Genomic DNA, 23,532 nt, shown 5'->3' with positions numbered 1-23,532 from the left:
CTGTGTGCCTGAAAAGGAGATTCTGTTTCCTTAAGGCAATGCAGGCAACACTTGGGTTTCCTTCTGCACAAGCTCCACCCGCCCCGGGATTCCACTGCAACTGGAGCAGCTGCATGTGCTCACCTGAGCCGGTCTGCGATCTCACCAGAGCATCTTTGCCTCGCAGCAGCACGGGGATCGCCTGCTTCTGCACACTGGGCAGCAACGTTGAGAAAATAATTATTATTTTTAAAAGCCGTTCAGAGAAAGCAAATCTTACCACAGGCTAAAGTATAAAGAACTCAAGAACTGCTCTTGCAAGGAGAGGGGAGCTGGTCTTGTGGACGCAAGCATGAGTTGTCCCCTTAGGTTGCATATTGTCCGCCCTGGTTGCATATGAAAGGGAGACTGGAAGTGTGAGAACTGAAGATATTCCCCTCAGGGGATGGAGCCTCTCTGGGAAAAGCAGAAGGTTCCAAGTTCCCTCCCTGGCAGCATCTCCCAGAGAGGACTGAGAGAGACTCCTGCCTGCTACTTTGAAGAAGCCGCTGCCAGTCTGTGTAGACAATACTGAGCGAGATGGACCAATGGTCTGACTCAGTAGATGGCAGCTTCCTCTGTTCCTAAGCTCACGTTGCAATGTTGGGCTGGCCATTAGGATGGACAGAAGTGTGAAGAAGAAAACCATAGACAGATTACTTTCTCGCAATTAAGAATTTAACAAGTAATAAGACAGAATATATATATACACTAATCATTGCAGTGGGGAAATGCTTGACTAACAAGCAGAAGGTTGCCGGTTCGAATCCCACTGGTATGTTTCCCAGACTATGGGAAGCACCTATACTTCTTCTATCGCAGCAGCGATAGAGGAAGATGCTGAAAGGCATCATCTCATACTGTGCGGGGGGAGGCAATGGTCAACCCCTCCTGTATTCTACCAAAGACAACCACAGGGCTCTGTGGGCGCCACAAGTCGAAATCGACTTGACAGCACACTTTACTTTACTTACACATTGCCATTAAAATGAGTATACCACATACTTATATACTATATAAAAGTAAAGTGTGCTGTCAATTCGGTGTCGACTCCTGGTGCCCACAGAGCCCTGTGGTTGTCTTTGGTAGAATACAGGAGGGGTTGACCATTGCCTCCTCCCGTGCAGTATGAGATAATGCCTTTCAGCATCTCCCTATATCGCTGCTGCCTGTTATAGGTGTTCAAGAGCCAAAACAGGTTTCCCTGGTTCGGTTCGAATCCGAACTGGTCATGTTCGGTTTTGCCCCCTCAAACAGGGGGTCCGGCTCATGACCAGCACTCTTTCTCTCTCTCTCTCACCTTCAAACACAGACATGGTTGGAGCTGGAAAGGAGAGCATTGTGGCAAGAAAGAGACGGGGTGGCGAAACTGGATGTAACCACACTGCCCGATACAGCAGGCAGAGACACACACCAACCACAAGACAAAGCGCATGCCCGAAAGGTGAGGGGGAAGAGGGGCGGCATCAGCTCCAGCCTCTGGACTGGCAGGGAGGAGATCTGGGACAGCAGAAAACGACCAGAGGCAGCAGCAGCAGAGGCGGGTTAGGGTTAGGGTTGCAGTGGGGTAGGGCACACAGACTCACTGCCCCACTGCATACCCACCGCCTGAAGTCATAGCCTTGCCTGGCCTCATGGGGAAGTCTCCCTGGACTTAGGTCCACAGGGTCTCAAGCGGCCCTCTGAGGTCTCTTGACACTCAGTGTTCAGTTACAAGATTGCGTGATGTACACACAAATCTCTGTACAGAATTCTGTACGAACAGACTAGGCCAAAGAGGCGGGTCAAGCCACAGGGCTTGCATCTGCTTGGCCAACGGTGACGCACACAAGAAAGCTTACCTGGTCATACTAGACAGTTTCAAGATGGAGGTTATTGTTGAAGTCTGATGGGAAGAAACAAACAACTGCATCAAAGGTGGGACCCTAGAACGGTGGGTAAAGGGTTTTGGCACAGAGGAACCAAAGGCCATATTATTCCCAATATCAATGGGAGAACCAGAAAACAAAATAAGGATTCAGATGGGCTGAGACATTTGGGTGATAGCACCTAGGCTGTGGAATGCCCTCCCACCAGAAATTCACTCAGCCCTCTCACTGGCCTCCTCCTACTGTTTGACCAAGACTTTCCTTCTTTGGCATGCATCTACCGGGCTGAAGCTTTTAGGGCGCTACGAGATCCTTCTCTTTTAGTGTAGTGGTTAGAATGCTGGACTAGGACCGGGGAGACCCGAGTTCAAATCCCCATTCAGCCATTATACTTGCTGGGTGACTCTGGGCCAGTCACTTCTCTCTCAGCCTCACTTACTTCACAGGGTTGTTGTGAGGAGGAACTTATGTATGTAGGAACTTAAGTATGAGCTCCTGGGAGGAAGAGTGGGATATAAAATGGTTGTTATTTTTTAAAGTTAGTGTGGCCTGTTCTTGTATTTTTAGTGATGGCCTTTTATGAATTGTACACTGCTTTGGAGACTACTACGGAGAAGCAGCAGAGAAGTGGAATAAATGCCTCCATAAATATTAGAATAATCTTATTGTTGGAAATTGCTCCAGAAAAAATAGAAAGGTTCTGCTAATCACAGTGCAGAGTACAGAGTTTAGCAAGGTGTGAAAGCTTCTCTCAGTGTGGTCTTCCAAGACATTAATTGGCAGTGCCCCATCTCTTTTCAAGGCCGCTGCGGAAGTCTTCAGAACTAGAAACATGGGTGCTTACAATGTGCTACAGACTGGAATCACCATTTCGTTCCCAGCGTCAGGAGCATAAAGCGAACACTCACCAAGTGAGGGTGGAGGTCTAGCTGATCAAAAGAATCCGAGGTGAACACTTTCTCCTGCACTTGTTCCACTGCAGTTCTAAAGGAGGGAGGAATATATATATATATATATATATATATATATATATATATATATATATATTTATTACATTCAGGTGCTCTTGGGATGTGCAGAATCAGTTTGATTGCGAACCGGACCACCGCGAGCCAGGCTGGTTCAAGTGGTTCGACTGGGAACTGCTTCGAACCGGTTCACACACGCCTGCGGTTCGGCCCAAGTTCGGTTCGAATTCAGATCGAGTCGCACCAAATGGTCCATGCACACTCCTGCCCCTGGCCCCTTTAAGGCATGGAAAGCAGGAGCAACCCCACTGAGCCATGGACCCCTCCACGAAAGGTTAGGAAACACTGACCCAGTTCAAAAAATATATACGGCCAGGCCCAACGCCTTGCACTGCTGCCTCTTGCAATACCTTTGAATGTCGGGAATTTCAGGATTGTTTTTGAAGAGAGAAGAGGTCTTCACAAACGGCCTGCTGCCATCATGGCCACCCGGCACGCCCTCTTTTCCATCAGTCAAGTGCTTCTTTGAAGGAGGCTCTGGCCGCCCTCCTTCCCGGATGCTTTGAGGTCCCTTCCGCGGCTTCTTTGTTTGGGGCAAAGGCAAGTTTGGCTTCCGCTTGGGGGGCGCGTCTTCCGCTGGCCACTGGAATGCTCTTTTCTGAGCCGTAAGCTGCTTTTGAAAGGGAAAATGGAAACGAGATGGAAGAGGGATGCCTCACAGCCCAATGTACCCCGTCACCAAAATACCTGTGCACCAAAAATGTACCCCACCACCAAAATTAAGAGAAGGTGTAGCCAGACCAGGGGAAGTGACAGCTTGAAATGTGAATCACAACTGAGAACCACTGAATACACAGACAGGTTTCAATTCGCCCTGTGTTGGGCTATATAGTACTGCCTGCTAACTGGGCAAAGAGGCACCCTTTTAAAGTGGCGGTCCTCTTTATTTAGCAGGGGGAGAGCAACTGGCCCTATCCATCCCCGGCACAGCATCCCTCCAGTGGCTGTTGCTGGTGTCTATCTTATGTATTTTTTTAGATTGTGAGCCCTTTGGACACAAGGATCCATCTTATTTATTTTATTTTATGTATTGTTTCGCTATGTGTATCTCTTTGGAAACTTTTGTTGAAAAACAGTGTATAAATATTTAGAGTGGTTAGTTTCTATGTAACTGATTATAGCTGGTTGGGTTTATTGGGCGTTGTATTGTATTTTCTGATGTCATGTCATATTGTATTGTATTGCACTATATTGTTGTAACTACTGGTCAGTGACCGGAATAAACTAAAACTAAGACAACGAAGAATATTTTTATACTGCTTTCCAATACAAGTCCCAAAAGCGGTCTACATAGCTATAAATAAATAAAATGGCTCCCTGTCCTCCAAAGGGCTCACAATCTAAAAAAAACCAAACATAAGACAATCCAGCAACAGCCACTGGAGTGATGCTGTGCTGGGGACGGATAGGGCCAGTTGCTCTCCCTCTGCTCAATAAAGAGAATCACCACTTTTAAAAGATGCCTTTGCTCAGTTGGTAGGGGACCTATGGGCTTACTTCTGAGTAAACACCTCTAGGAAGGAGCTGTAGGAGTCCAAACGAAGCCTGAAGGTAATGAGGGGGCTGTCAATATTTCAAGTGACCTCTGCAGCTGTGCCTTTGACAGTCTCTCACTCCACCAGCATGAGCAGATAGAGCAGAGATGAAAAAGCTGCCAGCTGTTAATAAACTGCGGTTCGAGGCATAAGAGCAGCAGCTAATTGAGAAACCTGGCAACCCAAGAGAACATTTCACTACACAGAAATCAGCGCAAATAGATGCCCTGGTTTTAACTCTCTCTTATCTGCGGGATCCAAAGAGATTGTGACCAAATCATGAAAATGACAAAATGGACCAGCTCCAGTTTTTCACCAGCCTCTGCTAAATGGATTCAAAAGGCACACTTCCAGCTAGTAAAGTAAAGTAAAGTAAAGTGTGTCATCAAGTCGGTGTCAACTCCTGGCGCCCACAGAGCCCTGTGGTTGTCTTTGCTAGAATACAGGAGGGGTTGACCACTGCCTCCTTCCACGCAGTGTGAGATGATGCCTTTCAGCATCTTCCTATATTGAAACCTGTGAGCTCATTCAAATGCAAACCAGGACAGGCCCTTCTCAGCAAAGGGGACAATTCATGCTTGACACCACAAGACCAGCTTTCTTTTTCCAGGAGAGTGTTGAGCCACTATTCACTTTAGAAACATAGGCAGCTGCCCTATACTGAGTCAGACCCTTGGTCCATCTAGCTCAGGATTGACTTCACATACTGGCAGCGGCTTCTCCAAGGCTGCAGGCAGGAACCTCTCTCTGACCTATCTTGGAGATGCTGCCAGGAAGGGAACTCGGGACCTTCTGCATGCAAGCAGGCAGCTGCTCTTCCCAGAGCGGCCCCCTCCCCTAAGGGGAAGATCTTGCAGCCCTCACGCATGTAGCCTCCCATCCAAATGCAAACCAGGGCAGACCCTGCTTAGCAACCCCTGCTTGCCACCTCCAGCCCAGCTCTCCTCTCCCAGGAGCAGCCCTGCCCCCCAGCCCTGCCCCCCCCACAATGCTTTCCCCGATACCTGCTTTCCCTTGCCGTGCTGTGGCTTGGAGGGTCCTCTTCGCCCCATGTGGGGCTGGGAGAACCCCGGAGGGGGCAGCAGGGTGCTGACGTTGATGAGCAGCCCTTCCTCTGCGGCCATGGCTGGTCTGCAGGGCTGCCTCCCTAGAGAGAATCAAAGCCAGGCCAAAGAGCCAGGGGCAAAGAGGGCAGCCCCACTGCCAAGAGGACAGGAATGCCCCGCACTCTCACTCCAGCCAGAACCCACGTGTGCCTGTTGCCGTGGAAGGACCCCAAGCATAGGTGGCCAGCGACATGCCTGGCGCCAAGTTGCCTCTCTGCCCTAAGCTGTCTGGCATTAGGGGTGAAGGCAGCTGACTTTGCACCGAGTCGGACCCTTGGTCCGTTTAGGGCTGTGTACTCGGGCTGGCAGCTGCTCTCTGAGGTTTCAGGCAACAGGCTTTCCCAGTGCCCTAGTTGGAGTTGCTGCCAGGGACTGAACCTGGGACAGAGGAACTTAGGAAGCTGCCATATACTGAGTCAGACCACTGGCCCGTCTAACTCAGTATTGTCTGCACTGACAGGCAGCGGCTTCTCCAAGGTTGCAGGCAGGGGTCTCTCTCAGCCCTCTCTTGGAGATGCTGCCAGGGAGGGAACTGGGAACCTTCCGCTCTTCCCAGAGCGGCTCCATCCCCTAAGGGGAAGATCTTCCAGTGCTCACACTTCTAGACTCCCATTCATATGCAACCAGGGTGGGCCCTGCTTAGCTAAGGGGACAAGTCATGCTCGCTACCACGACCAGTTTTCTTCCCCTTGCAGATGCTCTTCCTCCGAGTTCTAGTCCTGCATAGTTCAGTCTATCTGAAATATGGTCTGTCTGGTCAGTGACCATAATAAAGATCTGAAATCTTGTCTGTTTCTATCCACTGTATTTATTTCTCGCATTCATGTACCTCCCCGTATACAAATCTGAGCTACGTGCTTTACAGTATACTCTGTACACTATTTTGTCCTGGTTTGAAAAGCTTCCTTTGTCTCTTGCTGGGCAAAGACCCTCTGAGAAGAGCACCTGCGGGCAGAAGGAGAGCTGGGCTAGAGAGGAGAGCTGTCCCTCCCTGGCTCCCAGATAGGACAAGATTTAAAAAAAAAAAAAAAAATAGGGCAAGATTTTTTTATTGATCCAACAAACTACCAAAGCATACAGTACGTTACCAAAGCACAATTATATACAAAGTGGCTGTTTGTACATGATATATCTACAAAGATTTACAAACAAGGATTTGGTAACCCACAGGGCTGAGAGAGATTCCTGCCTGCAACCTTGGAGAAGCTGCTGCCAGTCTGGGCAGGAAACCCTGCGCTGGATGGACCAAGGACCAGACTCAGCAGCCCAAGGCGCCTTCCCTCCTTGGGACGCCCGCACGGCGAGGGGGACCTTCTTCCGCCTGCTGCCGCTCTCATCCAGCCCAACCCTCCCAGTTCCAGCGCCGACCGGTCTCCTGGGCTCAGGCGGCGCCGTGGCCACCCCCGGCGCGGCCCGAGGCGGGGGTCCTTCCGCGCGGCGCCGCGCCCGGGCGCAGGCGCAGTGCGGGACCGCGGCGGCAAGATGGCGGCTCCGGCGGGGGCCGCCGCTGAGGGGAGCCCTGCCGATGGGCCGCCGCCGCCGCCGCCGCTGCCCGAGGGAGTGGCCGAGGGCGAGGCGGCGTCGGCGGAGGCCGGGCCCAGCGGGGCGGGCTTCCGGCTGACGGTGGGGCGGCGCGAGCCGGCGGTGCGGCTGCAGCACGGGGTGAGCGGCCTGGAGCCGCTGGCCTGGTCGGAGGACCACCGCGTCTCGGTCAGCACGGCCCGCAGCATCGCCGTCCTCGAGCAGCTCAGCGACGCCCGCGGCGGGAGCGCCGACCTGGTCCTCCACCGCACCGCCGTGCCCGCCCCCGCCGCCGCCTGCCATCTCAAGGTGGGTGGGTGAAGGGGGTGTGTGTGAGCTCGGGGGACTCCCCGCCACCAGAGGTGGGGTGCGGGGGAGGGGAGGGGCTGCTCCCGCGCTTATAAGAAAAAGAAAAAGAGGGAGGCTTAAATATGGGAGGCGGTGGGCTTGTGGAACTCACCGCCATGGGATTGGCGGTTTAGGATGATGATGATGATGATGGGGGAGTGTGGGTTCGCGGCTGCTGGAAGGAAGTGAATGGCAAAATGCGGGGCACGGTGAGTGTGTGGGGCTCCCTGCCACAAGGTGGGTGAGGGCTAGGGTGGAGAGACTGCAGGGCTGCTGGAAACCAGTTGTGTTTTTTGTTTGTTTTAGGAAAAGCTTAAACAGGAGGTGTTGTGATCTTGTGGGACTCGCCGCCATCAGATGGGTGGCTGAAATGGGGGCAGTGGGTTCGTGGTTGCTGGAAGGAAGCGAGTAGCAAAATGCGGGGCATGATGAATGTGTGGGACTCTGCCAAAAAGTTGAGGGGTAGTTGTGGTTTAAGATGGGGGTGGCGGGTTCGTGGCTGCTGGAAGGAAGCCAGTAAATAAATTTGGGGTGAGCCGAGCTTGTGGGATTCCCCACCACAAGATATAGTGGAGGCCTACTTGCTTTAAGATGGGTCCCGTTGTGATGTGGAGGTGGCTAAACGGAGCCTTTATCTTCAGGGCTAAATTGATCTCTGGGTACTAGATGGAAAGTGTCCTCCTCCTCCTCTGCTTGGGTGCTTTATGAGAGGATAGAAGCAATAATAATTAAGCAAAAAACTCCACCATCGTCTCTGAATGTGGGGTGCTGGGGACGAATCAGCCAGTGAGCACCCCCCTTTTGCCCCACGTGATGGGCCTGCTGTGGAAACCAAATACTGGATTTAAATCATTGCAGAAAGGACAGAAATCTACTAATAACTAATACATATATAACACTTCTATACGGTCACCCTTAACAACAGCCCTTTAAGGGAGGCCAGTTCTGTCATCCCCATTGGAAGTTGAGAAACTAGTGGCTTCCCTAAAGCCTCCTGGTGTGTCCATGGCAGAGACAAGGTTTGAACTGGCAGGGTCTTCTGGTCACAAGCCTGACTTGTCTCCTTTGCTAAGCAGGGTCCACTCTGGGTTGCATTTGAATGGGAGACTACATGTGAGCACCGGAAGATCTTCTCCTCAGAGGGATGTGTTTGCCTGGGTACTCTGTGGCCTGGATTGAGATCTGGGGCTGGAGGATGAGCCATGTGGATTGAACAAGCTTCAGGCTTGTTCGGCAGCTGCAGCAGAGCTGACCACAAATCTGATAGCACCTGGGCAGTCAGCGCTTTCTTTGGCACAAGCTTGCTTTGTCAGGTCATGCACTAACATCTGTCAGGGAGGCTCTTCCGAAAACCATCTTGTTTGTTAAGATGTGGCCAGAACACTTGCTGTATCTGCTGAAGCATTGTTTATACAAATATTTGTACAACAAATATTTATATACTGCTTTTCAACAAAAGTTCCCAAAGCAGTTTACATAGCTATAAATGAACAAATAAAATGTATTATTTATTATTATTGCTTGTTTACACAGTCAGACAGGTGTTATTGACTGGTTTGTTTTATCCAGTCATCGAGTCCTTCCCAAGGACCTGGGATGGCTGAATTTTATTATCAATGTTGTGATTATTATGGATACCGTTGCAAAATATAGGCTGTTCCCAGTAAAGCTGCTTTTTGTAATTGGCTGATGGTGATTTCTGTGGCCCCTATAGTGTTTCTTCAAGTTGTTTTGGAATTGCACCTAGGGCGCCGTTTGTTTGTTTGTTTGCTACATTTTTATACCGCCTTTCTGCCTTGACAAAGGATCCCAAAGCGGTTTACAATTTTAAAAGAAGCAAATTACAGGAGATTAATAAAACGTTGTCTTGGGCGGTTGGTCTTTTCAGGAGCTGAAGAGAAGAGCTCCCCAGCCTGGGCGCCTCCTTTCTCGCCCTCCTCTCAGGGCACACTGGTCTTTCCATATTCCTGGGAATGTGTGTGGGGGGGGGGGCTGCCCCAACAGTCCTCACAGGCCAGAGCTGGTCTCTGTGGGTCTCTATGGGGCTGATGTTATGCTCTCCCCTGGCCTGGCCCCTCCTGTCTCCAAAGGGCTCACAATCTTAAAAAAAGAAACACAAGACAGACACCAGCAACAGCCACTGGAGGGATGCTGTGCTGGGGCTGGATAGGGCCAGTTGCTCTCCCCCTGCGAAATAAAGAGAATCTAAAAAGGTGGCTCTTGGCTCAGTTAGCTGTTGTGAAGGCCCTGATGAGATGTGCATGTCTGTTCAGTTTCTTTTTTAATGGCTCTCTTTCTGTCTCAGGTTGGCTCCAAGAAAGAAGTTGCCGAGAGCAAGGAGAAGTTTGCGAGTTCGAAGGACCCGGCCGTGAGCCAGACCTTCATGCTGGACAGGGTGTTCAACCCCGAAGGGAAGTCTCTCCCGTCTCTGCGCGGCTTCAAGTACTCCAGCTGGTCTCCGCTGGGCTGCGACGCCAACAGCCGGTGCCTCCTGGCGGCGCTGACCCTCGACAACCGGCTGACCATCCACGCCAACCTGAACAGGCTCCAGTGGGTGCAGCTGGTCGACTTGACGGAGCTGTACGGGGAGCGCCTCTCTGAGAACAGCTACAAGCTTTGCAAGGGCGAGGCCCCCCGGGGAGACCTCGGGGACTTCTCCGAATTCCAGCGCAGGCACAGCATGCAGACCCCGGTGCGCATGGAGTGGTCAGGGATCTGCACCACCCAGCAGGTGAAGCACAACCACGAGTGCCGGGACGTGGGCAGCGTGCTCCTGGCGGTGGTCTTTGAGAACGGGAACATTGCCGTCTGGCAGTTCCAGCTTCCCTTCGTGGGCAAGGAATCCATCACCTCCTGCAGCACCATCGAGTCGGGCATCCACTCCCCCAGCGTCTTGTCTTGGTGGGAGTACGAGCACAGCAACCGGAAGATGAGCGGGCTCATTGTGGGGAGTGCTTTTGGGCCTGTCAAGATCCTCCCCGTCAACCTCAAAGCCGTCAAGGGCTACTTCACCCTGCGGCAGCCAGTGGTCCTGTGGCCAGAGATGGACCAGTTGCCGGTGCAAAGCATCAAGAGCATGCCTCTCTACCACCCTTACCAGAAATGCAGCTGCAGCTTAGTGGTGGCCGCGCGGGGCTGCTACGTCTTCTGGTGCCTGCTGCTGATCTCCAAGGCGGGCTTGAACGTCCACAACTCCCACGTGACAGGGCTCCACTCGCTGCCCATCGTCTCCATGTCTGCCGACAAGCAGAACGGCACCATCTACACGTGCTCCATCGACGGCAAGGTCCGCCAGCTGATCCCCATCTTCACGGACGTGGCGTTGAAATTTGAGCACCAGCTGATCAAGCTGTCCGACGTGTTTGGCTCCGTGAGGACGCACGGGATCGCGGTGAGCCCGTCCGGGGCGTACCTGGCGGTGGTGACGACGGAGGGCCTGGTCAACGGCCTCCACCCCCCGACCAAAAACTATCAGGTCCAGTTTGTCACCCTCAAGACGTTTGAGGAGGCGGCCGCCCAGCTGCTGGAATCTTCCCTCCAGAACCTCTTCAGGCAGGTGGACTTGACGGATCTCGTCCGCTGGAAGATCTTGAAGGACAAGCACGTCCCGCGGTTCCTGCAGGAAGCCCTGGATAAAAAGATTGAGAGCTTTGGTGGGTCCACTTACTTCTGGCGCTTCAAGCTCTTCCTCTTGAGGATTTTGTACCAGTCGCTCCAGAAGGCCCCCTCGGAGGCCCTGTGGAAACCGACCCATGAGGACCTGAAGGTCTTCATCACCCACTCCCCTGGCACAGGCAGTCTCGAAGAGCATCTGCAAGACGAAGGGGCGAGAGAGGGCAGCAAGCCTAGTCAGGGCGACACGGACGTGGAAGACTCTCCGGACGACTCTTTGGCCGCCCCGAGCGACCCAGGGGGAGAGGAGCCCATAGCAGACAAGCTGCGGGAAATCCAGGCCCAGATTGAAGCCGTGGAGATGCATCTGACCCGGGAGCACATGAAGAGGGTCTTGGGGGAGGTCTACCTGCACACCTGGATTACGGAGAACACCAGCATCCCCACCAGGGGGGTCTGTGACTTCTTAATGTCTGACGAAAGCTACGACGACAGGACGGCTCGGGTGAGTAGAAAGGAGCGTTGGTTCCGCAGTGGCATTGCTGGTGCAGGGTTCCCTCGGACAGGGATCCCCAGACGTTGTGGACTACAATTCCACCTCACTACGGCCGCCTTCTCTTAACATCTTGTCCCGGAAGTACAGCATGACTGTGTAACATTCTGTGTCAATTATACGGCACAACAGCCATGCTCTCGATTTAGAATTGTTTAATTTACCCGTATTCATCTGAATTGAAGAGCACGCTGAATTTAAGACGACCCCCCCATTTCTAATATCAGAGAGCCTGGGGAGGAAATACTGCAACAAATATTTATATCCCGCTCTTCAACCAAAGTACTCAAAGTGGTTTACGAAGAAAAACAAATAATAACTAAATAAGATGGATCCCTGTCCCCAAAGGGCTCACAATCTAAAATGAAACATAAGGCAGACACCAGCAACAGCCACTGGAGGGATGCTGTGCTGGGGTCGGATAGGGCCAGTTGCTCTCACTGTGCTAAATATAACCACCACTTTAAAAGGTGTCTCTTTGCACAGTTAGCAGGGGTAGCTGAGCTATATTTATATTCCGCTCTTCAACTAGTCTTAGATTCAGGTAAATACAGTAAATTAACTATACTGTGCTCAGCAACCTCTCATACTGCATTCTTTATACAGTGCGTGGCGCTTTGATGCCATTCATAAACACAGGAGTCCTGTGTTTAGACCCCCAGCAGCAATGGCGTTTGCCTGGGGATTCTGGGAGTTGTAGTCCACAACATCTGGGAATCCCCATGAGAGGGAACACTGTGCTGGTGGAAAGTGGCGGTGGGAATCGGAATAGCTGCCCGTCCGGGGACTTTGTATTGGAATGGGTGAGACCCTGGGGAGGGGCCGTGCCTCCGTGGCGGGGCCCCCGTTTTCCACGCAGAAGATTCCCGTCTTGCTGGCAGCATCTCCAGGTCGGGCAGGGAAAGACTCCTGCCTGGAACTCTGGAGAAGCTGCTGCCCGTAAGCAGAGACGAGACTGAGCTGGAGGGACCAATGGTTGGCTTTAGTGCAGGGCTGCACAACCGCCGCCCTCCGGCTGTTCTTGGACTACAACTCCCATCATCCCCTGGCGCAGGAACCAGACGGCAGCTGTAGCTGGAGGGCCCCAGTAAAAGCCAGCTTCCTATGTGGGTTTTGAGGCGCTAGCCTGAGAAAAGGCCAGAGTTGGACCTTAAACACAGGAAGCAGCCCGTGGTTCTGTTTCGAAGTGGGAAGGGGAGGGGGAGCCTTGAAGTGTGGCCGTTGTGTCGTGCAGGGGTCAGCAGCCTTCCAGAAGTGGTGTGCCAAGACTTCACTTATCCAGGGTTTTGCCAAATCACATTTGATTATGGTCCACGTCCAGCGTTGCAGGGGTCCCCCCGCGCCAAGTTCCAGCCCCTGAAATGGGGGGCTTGGCTCTGCTGGGTGAGTTTCAGGGGCTTCGTACTGCAAATTAGGAGCACGAGGGAGTGGGCCAACCCACCCCCCTGTGGGGGGGGGCTACAGTAAAGTGAGCCCCCCATGGGGGGGTGCGTGTTCCCTTCCTCCCCTCTCTGCCCCCCCAGTTTCCGACATGCAGCCACACCCAGAGCCGGGTCAGAGAGAGACACTTTGGCAGAATAAATACATCGCCATCCCCCCCCCCCCCGCTTTCAGTTCATGCCATTCACGAGTGCCACGGAAGTCATTTTGCCTGCTGCTTTTGCCCCAGGTTGCTGCCCCATGGGGTAGGGTTGATTCTCTCTCAGCCTGACCTACTTCACAGGGTTGCTGTGAAAGAGAAACTCAAGTATGTAGTGCACTGCTCTGGGCTCCTTGGAGGAAGAGCGGGATATGAAATGTAAAAATCATCATCATCATCATGGCTGGGGTGTGTGTGTGTGTGTGTTCTACAGCACCAACAGTGCCCGTGGCACGTTCCAGCCTTGCGTCCCTGGAGGCTCTTGGACTACAACTCCCACCAGTGTGGCTGGAGCTGATGGGAGTTGTAGTCCAACCTCATCGAGGGGCCCAGCGTCCAGAACCCGTAATATAGCGAGTAAGTTCTCCAGGGCAGGGGCCTGGCTTGTTTATGTTGGTCTGTAAAGTGGAGTTGATAGCCGAAATGACACGCGCCGCCTGCCCCACTCCTGCTGGACTATATTGCGCTGTATCACCGTTGCCAGAACTCTTGTGTTTCCCTCCATTGCCTGAGTGGCGACGCCTTGACGCTGCGTTGACATCAGAGCGAGCGTTCAAAAATCTGTTCTCATGTTCTCTGAGCGGTAACACATGCCTTGAGCCAAAGCGTCTCCCTTCCAGCCATCAGCCCTTTGTTTCTTCTGAGATGCAGGCGGGCAATTAAGTTTCTCCGACTTCCTGAGTGGCACGCGGAGAAGTCGCTCACTCCATGCTTTGTGCGCCCGCAAATGCCTGCCTGCCTGCCTTTCCTCTTCCTTCTGTTGTCTTGTGTTCTAAGCAGGACTGGGCTCTTTCAGCGTGCGTTCTTCAGAACGCCCCCCCTACCCACCCACCCCGCTTGCTCTCCTGTGAGATTTCTCCGCCTTTCAGCAGGCAGCTGTCTCTTCCCATAAACGCCGCTGCCGCTGATTGCTGCTCTGTGTTCCCAGGTGCTGATTGGGCATATCTTAAAGAAAATGAACAAACAGACTTTCCCCGAGCACTGCAGCTTGTGCAAAGAGATCCTGCCATTCGCCGATCGCAAGCAGGCAGTCTGCTCCAACGGACACATTTGGCTCAGGTAAGCCCACGGCCGGTGAGCTCTGGGTGGGGGGCGGAAACCTGTCTCTGGCTTGGAGGGGCACTGTGGCAGCAGCGGGGAGAGTAAAAGGCGAGGGCCACATTGTCCATCCTTGTCTGGGGAAAGCTGCAGATAGGCAAGCCGGGAGATGCTGGAGAAGTCCGGGGCGGCAGACTGAAATCTTCCTTCCCTTTGTGTCAGCTGTGCGCCTGGGTGCTGGATTGGTGTCACTTCTTGCCTCTCTCTGCCCCCCCCTCTTCTGACGTACACAGCAGACGTCAAAATGTGGTTTGCCTTTCTGGAAGGCGGCAGGATCCCTCGGGAACAAGCCATTCCTTTCCAGTGCCTTTCCCGAGTGCAACTTGCCGCTCGATATTAGGAAATACTCCCAGTTCTCCGCACCCCGGCTGGCTTTGAAATTACGCTAGAATTTAATCGCACTTAATGACGCTTCCGGATCTCACTGTGCGCAGATTTATGACGTGCGTATTTCATAGTTGCCCTTAACCAGCCTGCTCGCCAGAGGCAATCTGGAATTAAGGCTAGGGGGGTGGCCGCTGGTCCCCGAATGGTCTGGGCTGCCAGTTGCTGCTGGCGACGGCTTGCCCCTCCCATCCCACCAGCGGCAGCGTGCTTCCTATGAAGCGATGGGCAGCGTGCGGGGTTTTTACCTGGATTCTGCCGCGGAGCACTCTTCTGCCGAAACGCCATTTCTCATTCCCTTCTGGTGTGTTTGCTCTGTAGCGTGTGCTGCTTTGGAGGCTTTGGGGCAGAAAAGCAGCACATGAACATAATTCCCACTGGCGTGGTGGCATTCACGAGGGCAAGTATGCACGCTGCCATATTCTGAGTCAGGCCATAGGTCCATCTAGCTCAGTATTGTCTTCACAGACTGGCAGCGGCTTCTCCAAGGGTGCAGGCAGGGATCTCTCTCTGCTCTATCTTGGAAATGCTGCCAGGGAGGGAACTTGGAACCTAGATGCTCTTCCCAGAGCGGCTCCATCCCCTCAGAGGGGGAATCTCTTCCAGTGCTCACACTTCCAGTCTCCCATTCATATGCAACCAGGGCGGACCCTGCTTAGCTATGGGGACCAGTCATGCTTGCGACCACCAGACCAGCTCTCCTCTCCATGTAGTCAACAGCATCTGGGAATCCCTGTTAGAGGGAACATTGTTTGTGGGTTGTGGGAATAGTGAGTAGCAGTACAAATTTAAAGGGTCTCCTTGTACCATTTAAGGGATGGGGCCAGCCCATCTGCCTGAAGCCAGACTGCAGCTGTGACAGATGCAGTTTTGAGATGCTCTAAGTCAGTGCAAAGCATTTCCTCCTCCCAGCCCCACTTTCTGCCTCTTTTGCAGGTGTTTTCTAACTTACCAGTCCTGCCAGAGTTTGGTGTACAGGAGGTGTCTGCTTCGTGACAGCATTGCCCGACATCCAACCCCAGAAGGTAAGCTTGGTCTCGTTAATTTGGGCCCGGCAGCCGCTGCTGGATGCGACTTTATCGCCTGCCGTCCTGGCAAAAGTCATGCTCAGTTCCTTTGAGGATTCCCTCTTAGGGTGTAGCTTGTGCCTCGGCAGCTCCCCAGCTATCAGGGGAACGGATTTATCCTGAACTTGGTGTTAGTGATGGCCCTGTAGAAATGATGTATTTGCGGCTTCATCCCAACAAACGACTCCGAATCTTTTGTTCTCTCTGTGCCGTTTGGTCCTTCAACGCCTTTTCTTCTTTCCAGATCCGGACTGGATCAAGAGGTTACTCCAGGGCCCCTGCACCTTTTGTGACTCTCCCGTTTTCTAGGTGGCCGCTCGTGGTGGTGGGCTTGAAGGCACCTCTGCACAAAACCCGCCCAACTGCCAGACGGCACAGGCGCCTCACCCCCAGAGGGGAACGTTTAAATCGCACGCTGCGCGCCGGAGAAGTTGGGTGGTCCAGTGTCCCGTTTCCAAGGGGAGAGGCAGCCAGGCCTTCTCTTGCGAAATCCCAGCACAGACACTTTGGAAGTGGTTCTGACCCCAGCCCCACTCGAAGATGGGTGCGTGACACGTCTCCTTTTGGAAAGTGGAGTCCGGAGCTGGAGCCGTGCGTGGAGACCTCCCTTCCGCTCGGTGGAGGGATGCGTTCTTGGCGGATCAGCAGGATCGGGGCCTGGGGTGTTCCCCCTTTCTAATGTCAAAGGCTCGATGAGCACTTGCTGCACTAGAGACCGTGACGTTGCTAGAAGCGTGTGGGTTTGAAAACGTCGTTTGAAAATGTCTTGCATGCCAGTTGTCGTCACTGAAGGGAAAAAAAATGGCCATTTCACGGCCGCACAGCCTAGCAGAGAAGCCACAAAGCGGCCTGTGCTTCGTCACAGCAAGCAGCAGACGGCTGAACCAAACGGCCCCCCCCTTGGGCCAACGTTGGGGCACAAAGTTTGGAACAGGCTGTGTCAGCATGGAGGGATGGCATGCAGTCAGAGACCCCCTTCTGGAACTTTAGATTTCTAGTCGGTTTTAAATCCACCTCTCCCCTTCCCCTCTGTGATCTTTTTCATTCCTCCTGTTCTCCCATGATCACCCCCAAATCTGTCAGAGCTTTCCACCATTCCAGTCTTCTTGGGAAGAACTCTCGCTGCACCATTCCAGGAGAAAAAATCTTCTTGTTGCGTCAGACTCTGAGTGGATCCGGGCACTCAGCGGAACGAGGTGTCTTCTTGCTTACATTGAGCATCAAAATGTTGTGGCTCAGCTGCTGTCTGGGTGGTACCAGCCATTCCTAAGCACATTCCCTCTCATTCCGCTGCTGTCTGCTCAAAGGCCAGGCCAGTGATTGTGTATTGTAGCTCAAAAGATTGGCGCTCGTGATCAAGAGAGTCTTTCTATTTCTTCCACGGGGTGAGCCAATTCTCTGCTGGTGGAAGAGGGCATCAGCCGACATGCCCACCCACTCATTCTAAAGGCAAGACTATGTGAATAAGTTGGGGGAGATTCCTTCGAGGCGCTCAGTGTTCCCCCTAACAGGGAATCTCAGATGTTGTTGACTACAACTCCCATAATCCCTAGCCAAAGGCCATTGCAGCTAGGGATGCTTGGCGTTGTAGTCAACAACATCTGGGAATCCCTGCTAGAGGGAACAGTGCAGGCGGTCTATAATGTTTTAGAGCAGGGATTCTCAGCGTTGGGTCTTCAGATGATATAGGACTTCAACTCCCATAATCCCCAACCAAAGGCCACTAGGACTGGGGATTATGGGAGTTGAAGTCCAATAACATCTGGGGACCCAACGTTGAGAATCCCCGTTCTAGAGCAGTGGTTCCCAACCTGGGTTCCTCCAGATGTTGCTGAACTACAGCTCAGCAATAAGTTGTCACTGGGGATGATGGGAGTTGTAGTTCAGCAGCATGTTGGGGAACCCAGGCTGGGAACCACGGTTCTAGAGCCAGCCGCTTCTCAGATGTCCTTCTGCCCAGTCTTCAGGTCTTCCATCACAGGAGAAGCATCGCCATCGGCCGCCCTTCTTGGACTTCTGTGTGACATCTCCCGCCATGGGTTCCCTCTGCCTCCTCCACCAACAGAGAAGAGAATGTTGGGACTCACTGTAAGGGTTCGTTCTTGTGGGTGGAACGGAGGGCATTGGCCCCATCCAGTAGTCTAGGATGCAGTTCTTCTGAGGTGGGCTTACACGTGTTCTCTTTGAGGGTCTTCTTGACCTTGCCCACCTGTCTTCTTTGCCTCAAAGGGCTGCAATCTTTCTATGTTCCCACCATGGTCGTGTTTTTTATTCTTGGAAAGTTGTCTTGGCAGTGTGAGCTGTCTCTGTGTCTGTCCAGAAGTGGGAGCAATCTCTGCTCCCCGAGGCTATTATTGCCCTGGATATTAACATGGTCTACCTCGAGAGCAAGTGGGTGGATGCCCTCCGTTCCACTGACAAAATAGGAACCCTCACCGTGCGTTCCTTTCTTTCTAGTTGTGTGGTGTTTGCCGATTAAAATAATGCACTTAAAAGCCACCGAGGGTTGCAACTATGGCTCCTGATCAACCCGTTTGTGGTTGCTTTTTGGAAAATCCAGGGGTGAGCTGGAAGGGTCTTAAAGGTGGGTGTATTTAACTAATTTATTCTGTTGTCCTTCATAAGCAACGCCTTCTGGTGTCTCCAGTGAATTACTACTAAGCCTGATGCCTCTCTGCTGTCTGAAGCCGTGTCTGCCTTGTGGCCGGTTTCCCAGGATGCTCTAGGAGTGCGTTTCTCTAGGGGACTGTTTCTCGCACCTCTGACTGCGAGGTCCCAGGTTCGTTTCCTGAGCAGGGCCATGCAGCCGGAGACAAAAGAGCCATGCCTTTTTTTGGTCCTGATATTTCACATAAGGCTTCCCTCTCGTTGAAGGGGAAGCTAAGGCCGGGGAAGGCCTCTGCCTGCAGCAGTCTGAGAGCTGCTGCCAGTCAGAGTAGACAATACTGGTCGAAGGCAGCCGTGTATGTGCAGACGCTTTCCTGGGGCGAATGAGTAGAGCTGGCGAAGGAGTGGTTGCCATTCCCTGCCTATCAGTCTTTCTCCCAAGCCTTGCTTGTGGCTGGAGGCAATTCGCAGCCTATTGAGAGGCCTTAATAGTACGTATTAGACAGTACTCTGGGTTAATTGGATTAAAGCAGTGTAAAAGGCTAATTAAATATTGAACAATGTGTTCTTGCTGCGGTAAGGCGAGAGAGCGAGAGGAGCGTGAAGAGCTGAATCTCCATCCATCAGCACTACTAAAGATATCCAAAGAGCCACAAGGGACAGCCAGAAAGGCGGGAGGAGGGGTCACCGGCAGGCCAAGGGCTGCACCCAGCCGGCTTCCGTTTCTCTCCTTAGACTCCAAGCGTCTTGGCTTTCTGCTGTTCCCCCCTCTAGAAATAAGTATCTAGTCCTCATGGCAGTAGAGACATTGAGGAAAAACTAAACCCTCGGAAGGAAGAGGAATTCTCCCCCACCCCACCATTCTGTTTTTCCGTTGATCGGAGTCTGCCTCTTTCAGACCACCGGGCGCCCTTTGCATTCTGAGATGGGCGCCTTCAGCTAAGAGTGTTGGTAGGACGAGCACTCCAGGGGTCCACGATTGTCGTGTGATGTTGATAAAATGAATTTTCCAAGTTGGCGGAAGGTCTCGGGCTCGTGGTGCGTTTCTGGCTGGGCTCTGAGCAAGCTGTACATCCCTGGGTTTCTTCGTCTGCAAGGGACTGCGTATCCCATCACTCCATGACCTGGTGCCCGTAGGCTCACCCTCGAACTCTACCCATACCGTTTGAATGGAGTTGGGGGGGGGGCCAAAATGTGTCGCTCTCTTCCTTCCAGTGTCCCACATCTCACAGAGCAAAGGTCAGGTCACAAGTAAGAGCTCTGTGTTGCTTCCAAATGGGGTAGTCGTCACCAATAACCATTGTCTGGAGCTGAATTAAAAAGAAGACATGCCAGAAAGTCAAGCAATGAGGATAGTGCCTATGATTGACACAACCAGGGGTTTCTCCGCATAATCCCCAGAAGTCCCAGTCCAGAAGCACTGTTCCCTCTAAGAGGGATTCCCAGCTGTTGTGGACTACAACTCCCAGAATCCCCAGCTGCTGTGGTTTTTGCTTGGGGATTCTGGGAGTTGTAGTCCCCAACAGCTGGGAATCCCTCTTCGAGGGGACACTGTCTACAAGCAGCCTTCCAGTGCTCCAGGAGAGAGGAGACTCCCAAACAGGTCGTCTGTCCCTCGCTTGGATCAGGTTCCCATTTCCTCTCCAGCTGTATTGAGAAGGCGGAATAGCTGTTGTCTTATCTCCGGCTTGAGGTGGGCACAGAACTCTGTGCTTGTTGGCTGGCAACATGTCAGCTTCTCTCCAAAGCTGGTGTTGATGGAGCAGTAAGTTGGCACCGAGTTCAGCGCGGATGTCCAGACGGAGGCAGGCTGTTCAGGCTTCTCGGACTTGGGCCCCCAGATGTGGTTGGACCTCAGCATCATTGCAGCTGGGGATTATGGGCGTTGAAGTCCAGCCCAAGTTCGAGACGCCCCGTTCTAAGGGGCTGAGACTCTGTTGAGGAGGAAAGGCCCCCTTTTCAAAAGGGAGGCCCTCTCAGTCTAGTCAGGTTGGGTTCCTTCCATGCAGGGCACGGCTTCATACTCTGCAAAGGAATATGAGCGTGGGGGGCAACCTGCAACTTCCCATGTTGCCTTCAGCTCCCATTTGTACCGAATGTGGATTTAGAAGAAAAAACACAAAGACACCAGAGATTATTCCCAACAGCTGCTTAATATGTAGTCTTCCCTGAAAGACAGGAAAAGCGGCTTGCTTCCATTTTGATGGGTGTGCACAGACACACCGTTCCCCCCAGTGGGATTCCAGGGCTTGGGTGGAAGGCGCGTTTTTGGGGACACTTCGGTTGGGACGGGGGAGCCGAATCGGACCCCGGTGACCCCGCTTAAACTCAGCCATGAAGTACCAAGCCTGTCCCTGTCTGCATAGCCTGGGCGTTCCTGACCGGTGGTACTCCAGATGTTGCTAAACTACAATCCCCATCATCCCCAGCTGCAGCATATTGTGGCTGGGGGTGATGGGAATTGTAATCCAGCAACATCTGGAGTGCCGCCGGCCGGGGACCCTGGCATAGCCCAACCTGCACTCTTTGTGTTGGTCCCCTTAAAAGTCCGACAGAACCTTGCAGCTAAGACGGCTGACTGACCGATTCAGCATCCTTCACACACAAAGAACTGGACTCCTGTGGCCTGGAAGGGTCTTTGCACAAAGACCCCAGTATGGGATGTTGGGAAAGGTGGTGCCACCAGAAGGAAACCCAGCTCAGCTTCCATGTCACAGGCCTGGGGTGGGCAAGCTCTCCCTGAGGGGCGAACAGGCTTCTGACAGCACTTCTTGTGGTCTTGACCCCATGTTGGTTGTCATAACTTTACAGCATGTCCACACAGAAGAGGGAAGTCACCTCAAAAGTCACTGCAAATGACGGATTAGGGCCTTTGCCGACCCGTCTGCCTGCCACCTCAGCATCAAGGTCAAAACGTGTCTGCGTCACTGTGTGGTTGACTTTCTGTTTTCACTAACTGCCTATATGAGCAGCTCTTGGTACTTCTAGCATTATGCTGCAATAAGCCAGTGTGACGAAGGCATCATTCCTTCCTCTAACTGGGCCCTGTGTGTCCGACTGCAAAGGAACCATCCAGTGTGTTGTAGAGAAGAAATGTTAATTGAACTATCCAGCCCTTCTGTTACGAAACAGAATGGACCGAAACAGTGTTATGAAGTTCTCTGGTTCCTCATATTGTCCTGCTCTCTTCAGGACGGTACTGTGAATATTAATGCTGTATATATGGCTGGTTTCTTTTGTAAACATGCAACATAATCCAGAGAATGTGTGGTTTTTTTGTATACAGCCACAGTAGCATTGTTACATGACTCCATTTCTAAATAAAGACCTAAAACAATGTGTGTCTTGTGTTTAGTGTGCCTTCACACAAAGTTAGGAACATAGGAAGCTGCCATATACTGAGTCAGACCTTTGGTCCATCTAGCTCAGGATTGTCTTCACAGACTGGCAGCAGCTTCTCCAGGGTTGCAGGCAGGAGTCTCTCTCAGCCCTTTCTTGGAGATGCTGCCAGGGAGGGAACTTGGAACCTAGATGCTCTTCTTCTAGGGGATTCCCCTAAGGGGAGTCTCTTCCAGTGCTCACACTTCTAGTCTCCCATTCAAATGCAACCAGGTCGGACCCTCCTTAGCTAAGGGGACAAGTCATGCTTGCGACCACCAGACCAGCGCTCCTCCTGGAGAAGTTGGGGAGAAGTTGTCAAGCACCTGCTTCTTGAGTGAGCTAATGAAAATGGCTTTATTTGGCCATCGGCTGAGGGGTCGTGGAGCCAGAAGCGACACATCAGAAGTAACCATACGTTGGGATTCTTGCTGTCGCACTTTCCTGCACGGAGCAGCAGGTTGGACTCCATGGTTCCTTCCAACTCGAAAATCCGATGATTCTAAGTGCAGCACTGAGAACTTGGAAGGTTCCCCCAGAAACCGGCAGAGAAAGCTGGTGGCATTCTTGAGTCCCTGGCTGCTTCTCCATCCATGGGCTCTTAACTCGTCCCGGCCCCCAGGGACAACCTACCCATGAAGGGAAGCTAAGCCTAAACGGACGGCCACAGCTGCTCCTCTTTCCCTGCATTCTTACCTCCTGGCCCTGTGGCCTTCTGTGTCTTTCACAGGGAGCTTCCGGATGCTCCGTGGACAGAGCCTGGCTTCCATGGGGCCACGGTGTGTGTACAGGTTGAGTATCCCTTATTGAAACTGCTTGGGTGTTCCAGAAGTGTTCCGGATTTTGGACTTTTCCCGATTTTGGAATATTTGCATACTTAATGAGATATCTTGGACATGGGATTAAAGTCTAAACATGGAAGGTTACTGTATACTTTTTTTTTTTTTTTAGGTTTTATTTAAAGTATGAAAACCAATAAGCATTGAATTTACGATAACGACGGGTAGCTGTAAATGTAATGAAAACTAGTTGCAAGAAAATTTCAACGTATTTCAACGCAATAATGTTGCTGGTCATGTTAGACTCAAACATGGCATTTTAGGTGGAGAGGAAATTCAGATTTCATGTGAAAATAATGTTCTGTCGGTGCTGCGGGCGCATGCCGTGGTGGTTTCTGGATTTCGGAGCATTCTGGATTTCGGATGTCCGGCTTAGGGATACTCAACCTGTATATATCAGACGCACAGTGTAGCAGCCAGCTAGCCAGCAGATGTCCAGCATTCCAGGGGTGGCGATGGAGGGGGCAGAATGTGTGTGAGAAGCCGGGTCGATCCCAGGCTGACTGCATCAGAGTTTGAGAGCCATTGTAACCCAAGGATTGGGGCCGCAGTTGAATTTCTGAGATGCACTTTCAGCAACGGCATGCCTAGCGATGGATTCTTGGTCTCTCTGGATTTCCGTTCTGGGTTCCGGGCACCCTTTCTGCCTGCCTCTTCAGAAGTTTATATTCCCACCCTACCCAGCGGGGGCTTGACAGATGAGCAAATTCCCCACCTCTGTACTTGTGTTAAACTCACAGATGATCCCAAAATGAGAGCGCACACAGCTTCCCAACGAGGATAATAATAATTGTGAGAACAAACCTGTTGCTTCCTTGGGAGTCTTATAAACAGGGTAGAGGTGAGTAATGACCAGGGTCTTGTCTTGTGTAGGTGTCCAGGGAGTGGAGGGGGGTCCCTCTTGGTGCCCGATATGCTGCTTGTCTCTCTC

The 23,532-nt window shown here is 52.4% G+C and overlaps 2 protein-coding genes across 6 annotated transcripts in view; one reads left to right on the top strand and one right to left on the bottom strand.

Moving 5' to 3' along the window:
• DDX31 (DEAD-box helicase 31) overlaps positions 1 to 5,930 on the bottom strand; it is an 88,149-nt gene extending 82,219 nt beyond the window's left edge. Inside the window, exons 1-5 of one of the 5 annotated variants that reach the window (XM_053282625.1) lie at positions 5,454 to 5,930; positions 3,265 to 3,527; positions 2,795 to 2,870; positions 1,860 to 1,903; positions 124 to 194 (exon numbers count right to left, since the gene is read on the bottom strand). In XM_053282625.1, coding sequence (XP_053138600.1) covers positions 124 to 194; positions 1,860 to 1,903; positions 2,795 to 2,870; positions 3,265 to 3,527; positions 5,454 to 5,573 — 574 coding nt within the window. In that variant the 5' untranslated portion in view covers positions 5,574 to 5,930. The remainder of the gene's footprint in view (positions 1 to 123; positions 195 to 1,859; positions 1,904 to 2,794; positions 2,871 to 3,264; positions 3,528 to 5,453) is intronic. The other 4 variants (XM_053282624.1, XM_053282623.1, XM_053282622.1 and 1 more) reach the window with 4 other exon arrangements.
• Positions 5,931 to 7,017: 1,087 nt separating this feature from the next.
• Positions 7,018 to 21,725, top strand: GTF3C4 (general transcription factor IIIC subunit 4). Its single transcript, XM_053282082.1, has 5 exons — positions 7,018 to 7,385; positions 9,730 to 11,541; positions 14,157 to 14,287; positions 15,647 to 15,735; positions 16,022 to 21,725. The coding sequence occupies exons 1-5, from the start codon at positions 7,038 to 7,040 to the stop codon at positions 16,084 to 16,086; spliced, it is 2,445 nt and encodes an 814-aa protein (XP_053138057.1). The 5' UTR covers positions 7,018 to 7,037; the 3' UTR covers positions 16,087 to 21,725.
• The last annotated feature ends 1,807 nt before the right edge of the window (positions 21,726 to 23,532 follow it).

The sequence above is a fragment of the Hemicordylus capensis genome, chromosome 17, assembly GCF_027244095.1.
Source record: "Hemicordylus capensis ecotype Gifberg chromosome 17, rHemCap1.1.pri, whole genome shotgun sequence".
NCBI classification, from domain to species: domain Eukaryota; kingdom Metazoa; phylum Chordata; class Lepidosauria; order Squamata; family Cordylidae; genus Hemicordylus; species Hemicordylus capensis.
This window is presented reverse-complemented; position numbering and strand designations above follow the sequence as displayed.

Bases quoted from the DNA above. Each gene is read 5' to 3' on its own strand.
- GTF3C4 (XM_053282082.1), top strand. From the start codon at position 7,038: ATGGCGGCTCCGGCGGGGGCCGCCGCTGAGGGGAGCCCTGCCGATGGG. The intron at 7,386-9,729 runs GTGGGTGGGTGA...TTTCTGTCTCAG, and splicing joins CCGCCGCCTGCCATCTCAAG to GTTGGCTCCAAGAAAGAAGT. The intron at 14,288-15,646 runs GTAAGCCCACGG...CCTCTTTTGCAG, and splicing joins AACGGACACATTTGGCTCAG to GTGTTTTCTAACTTACCAGT.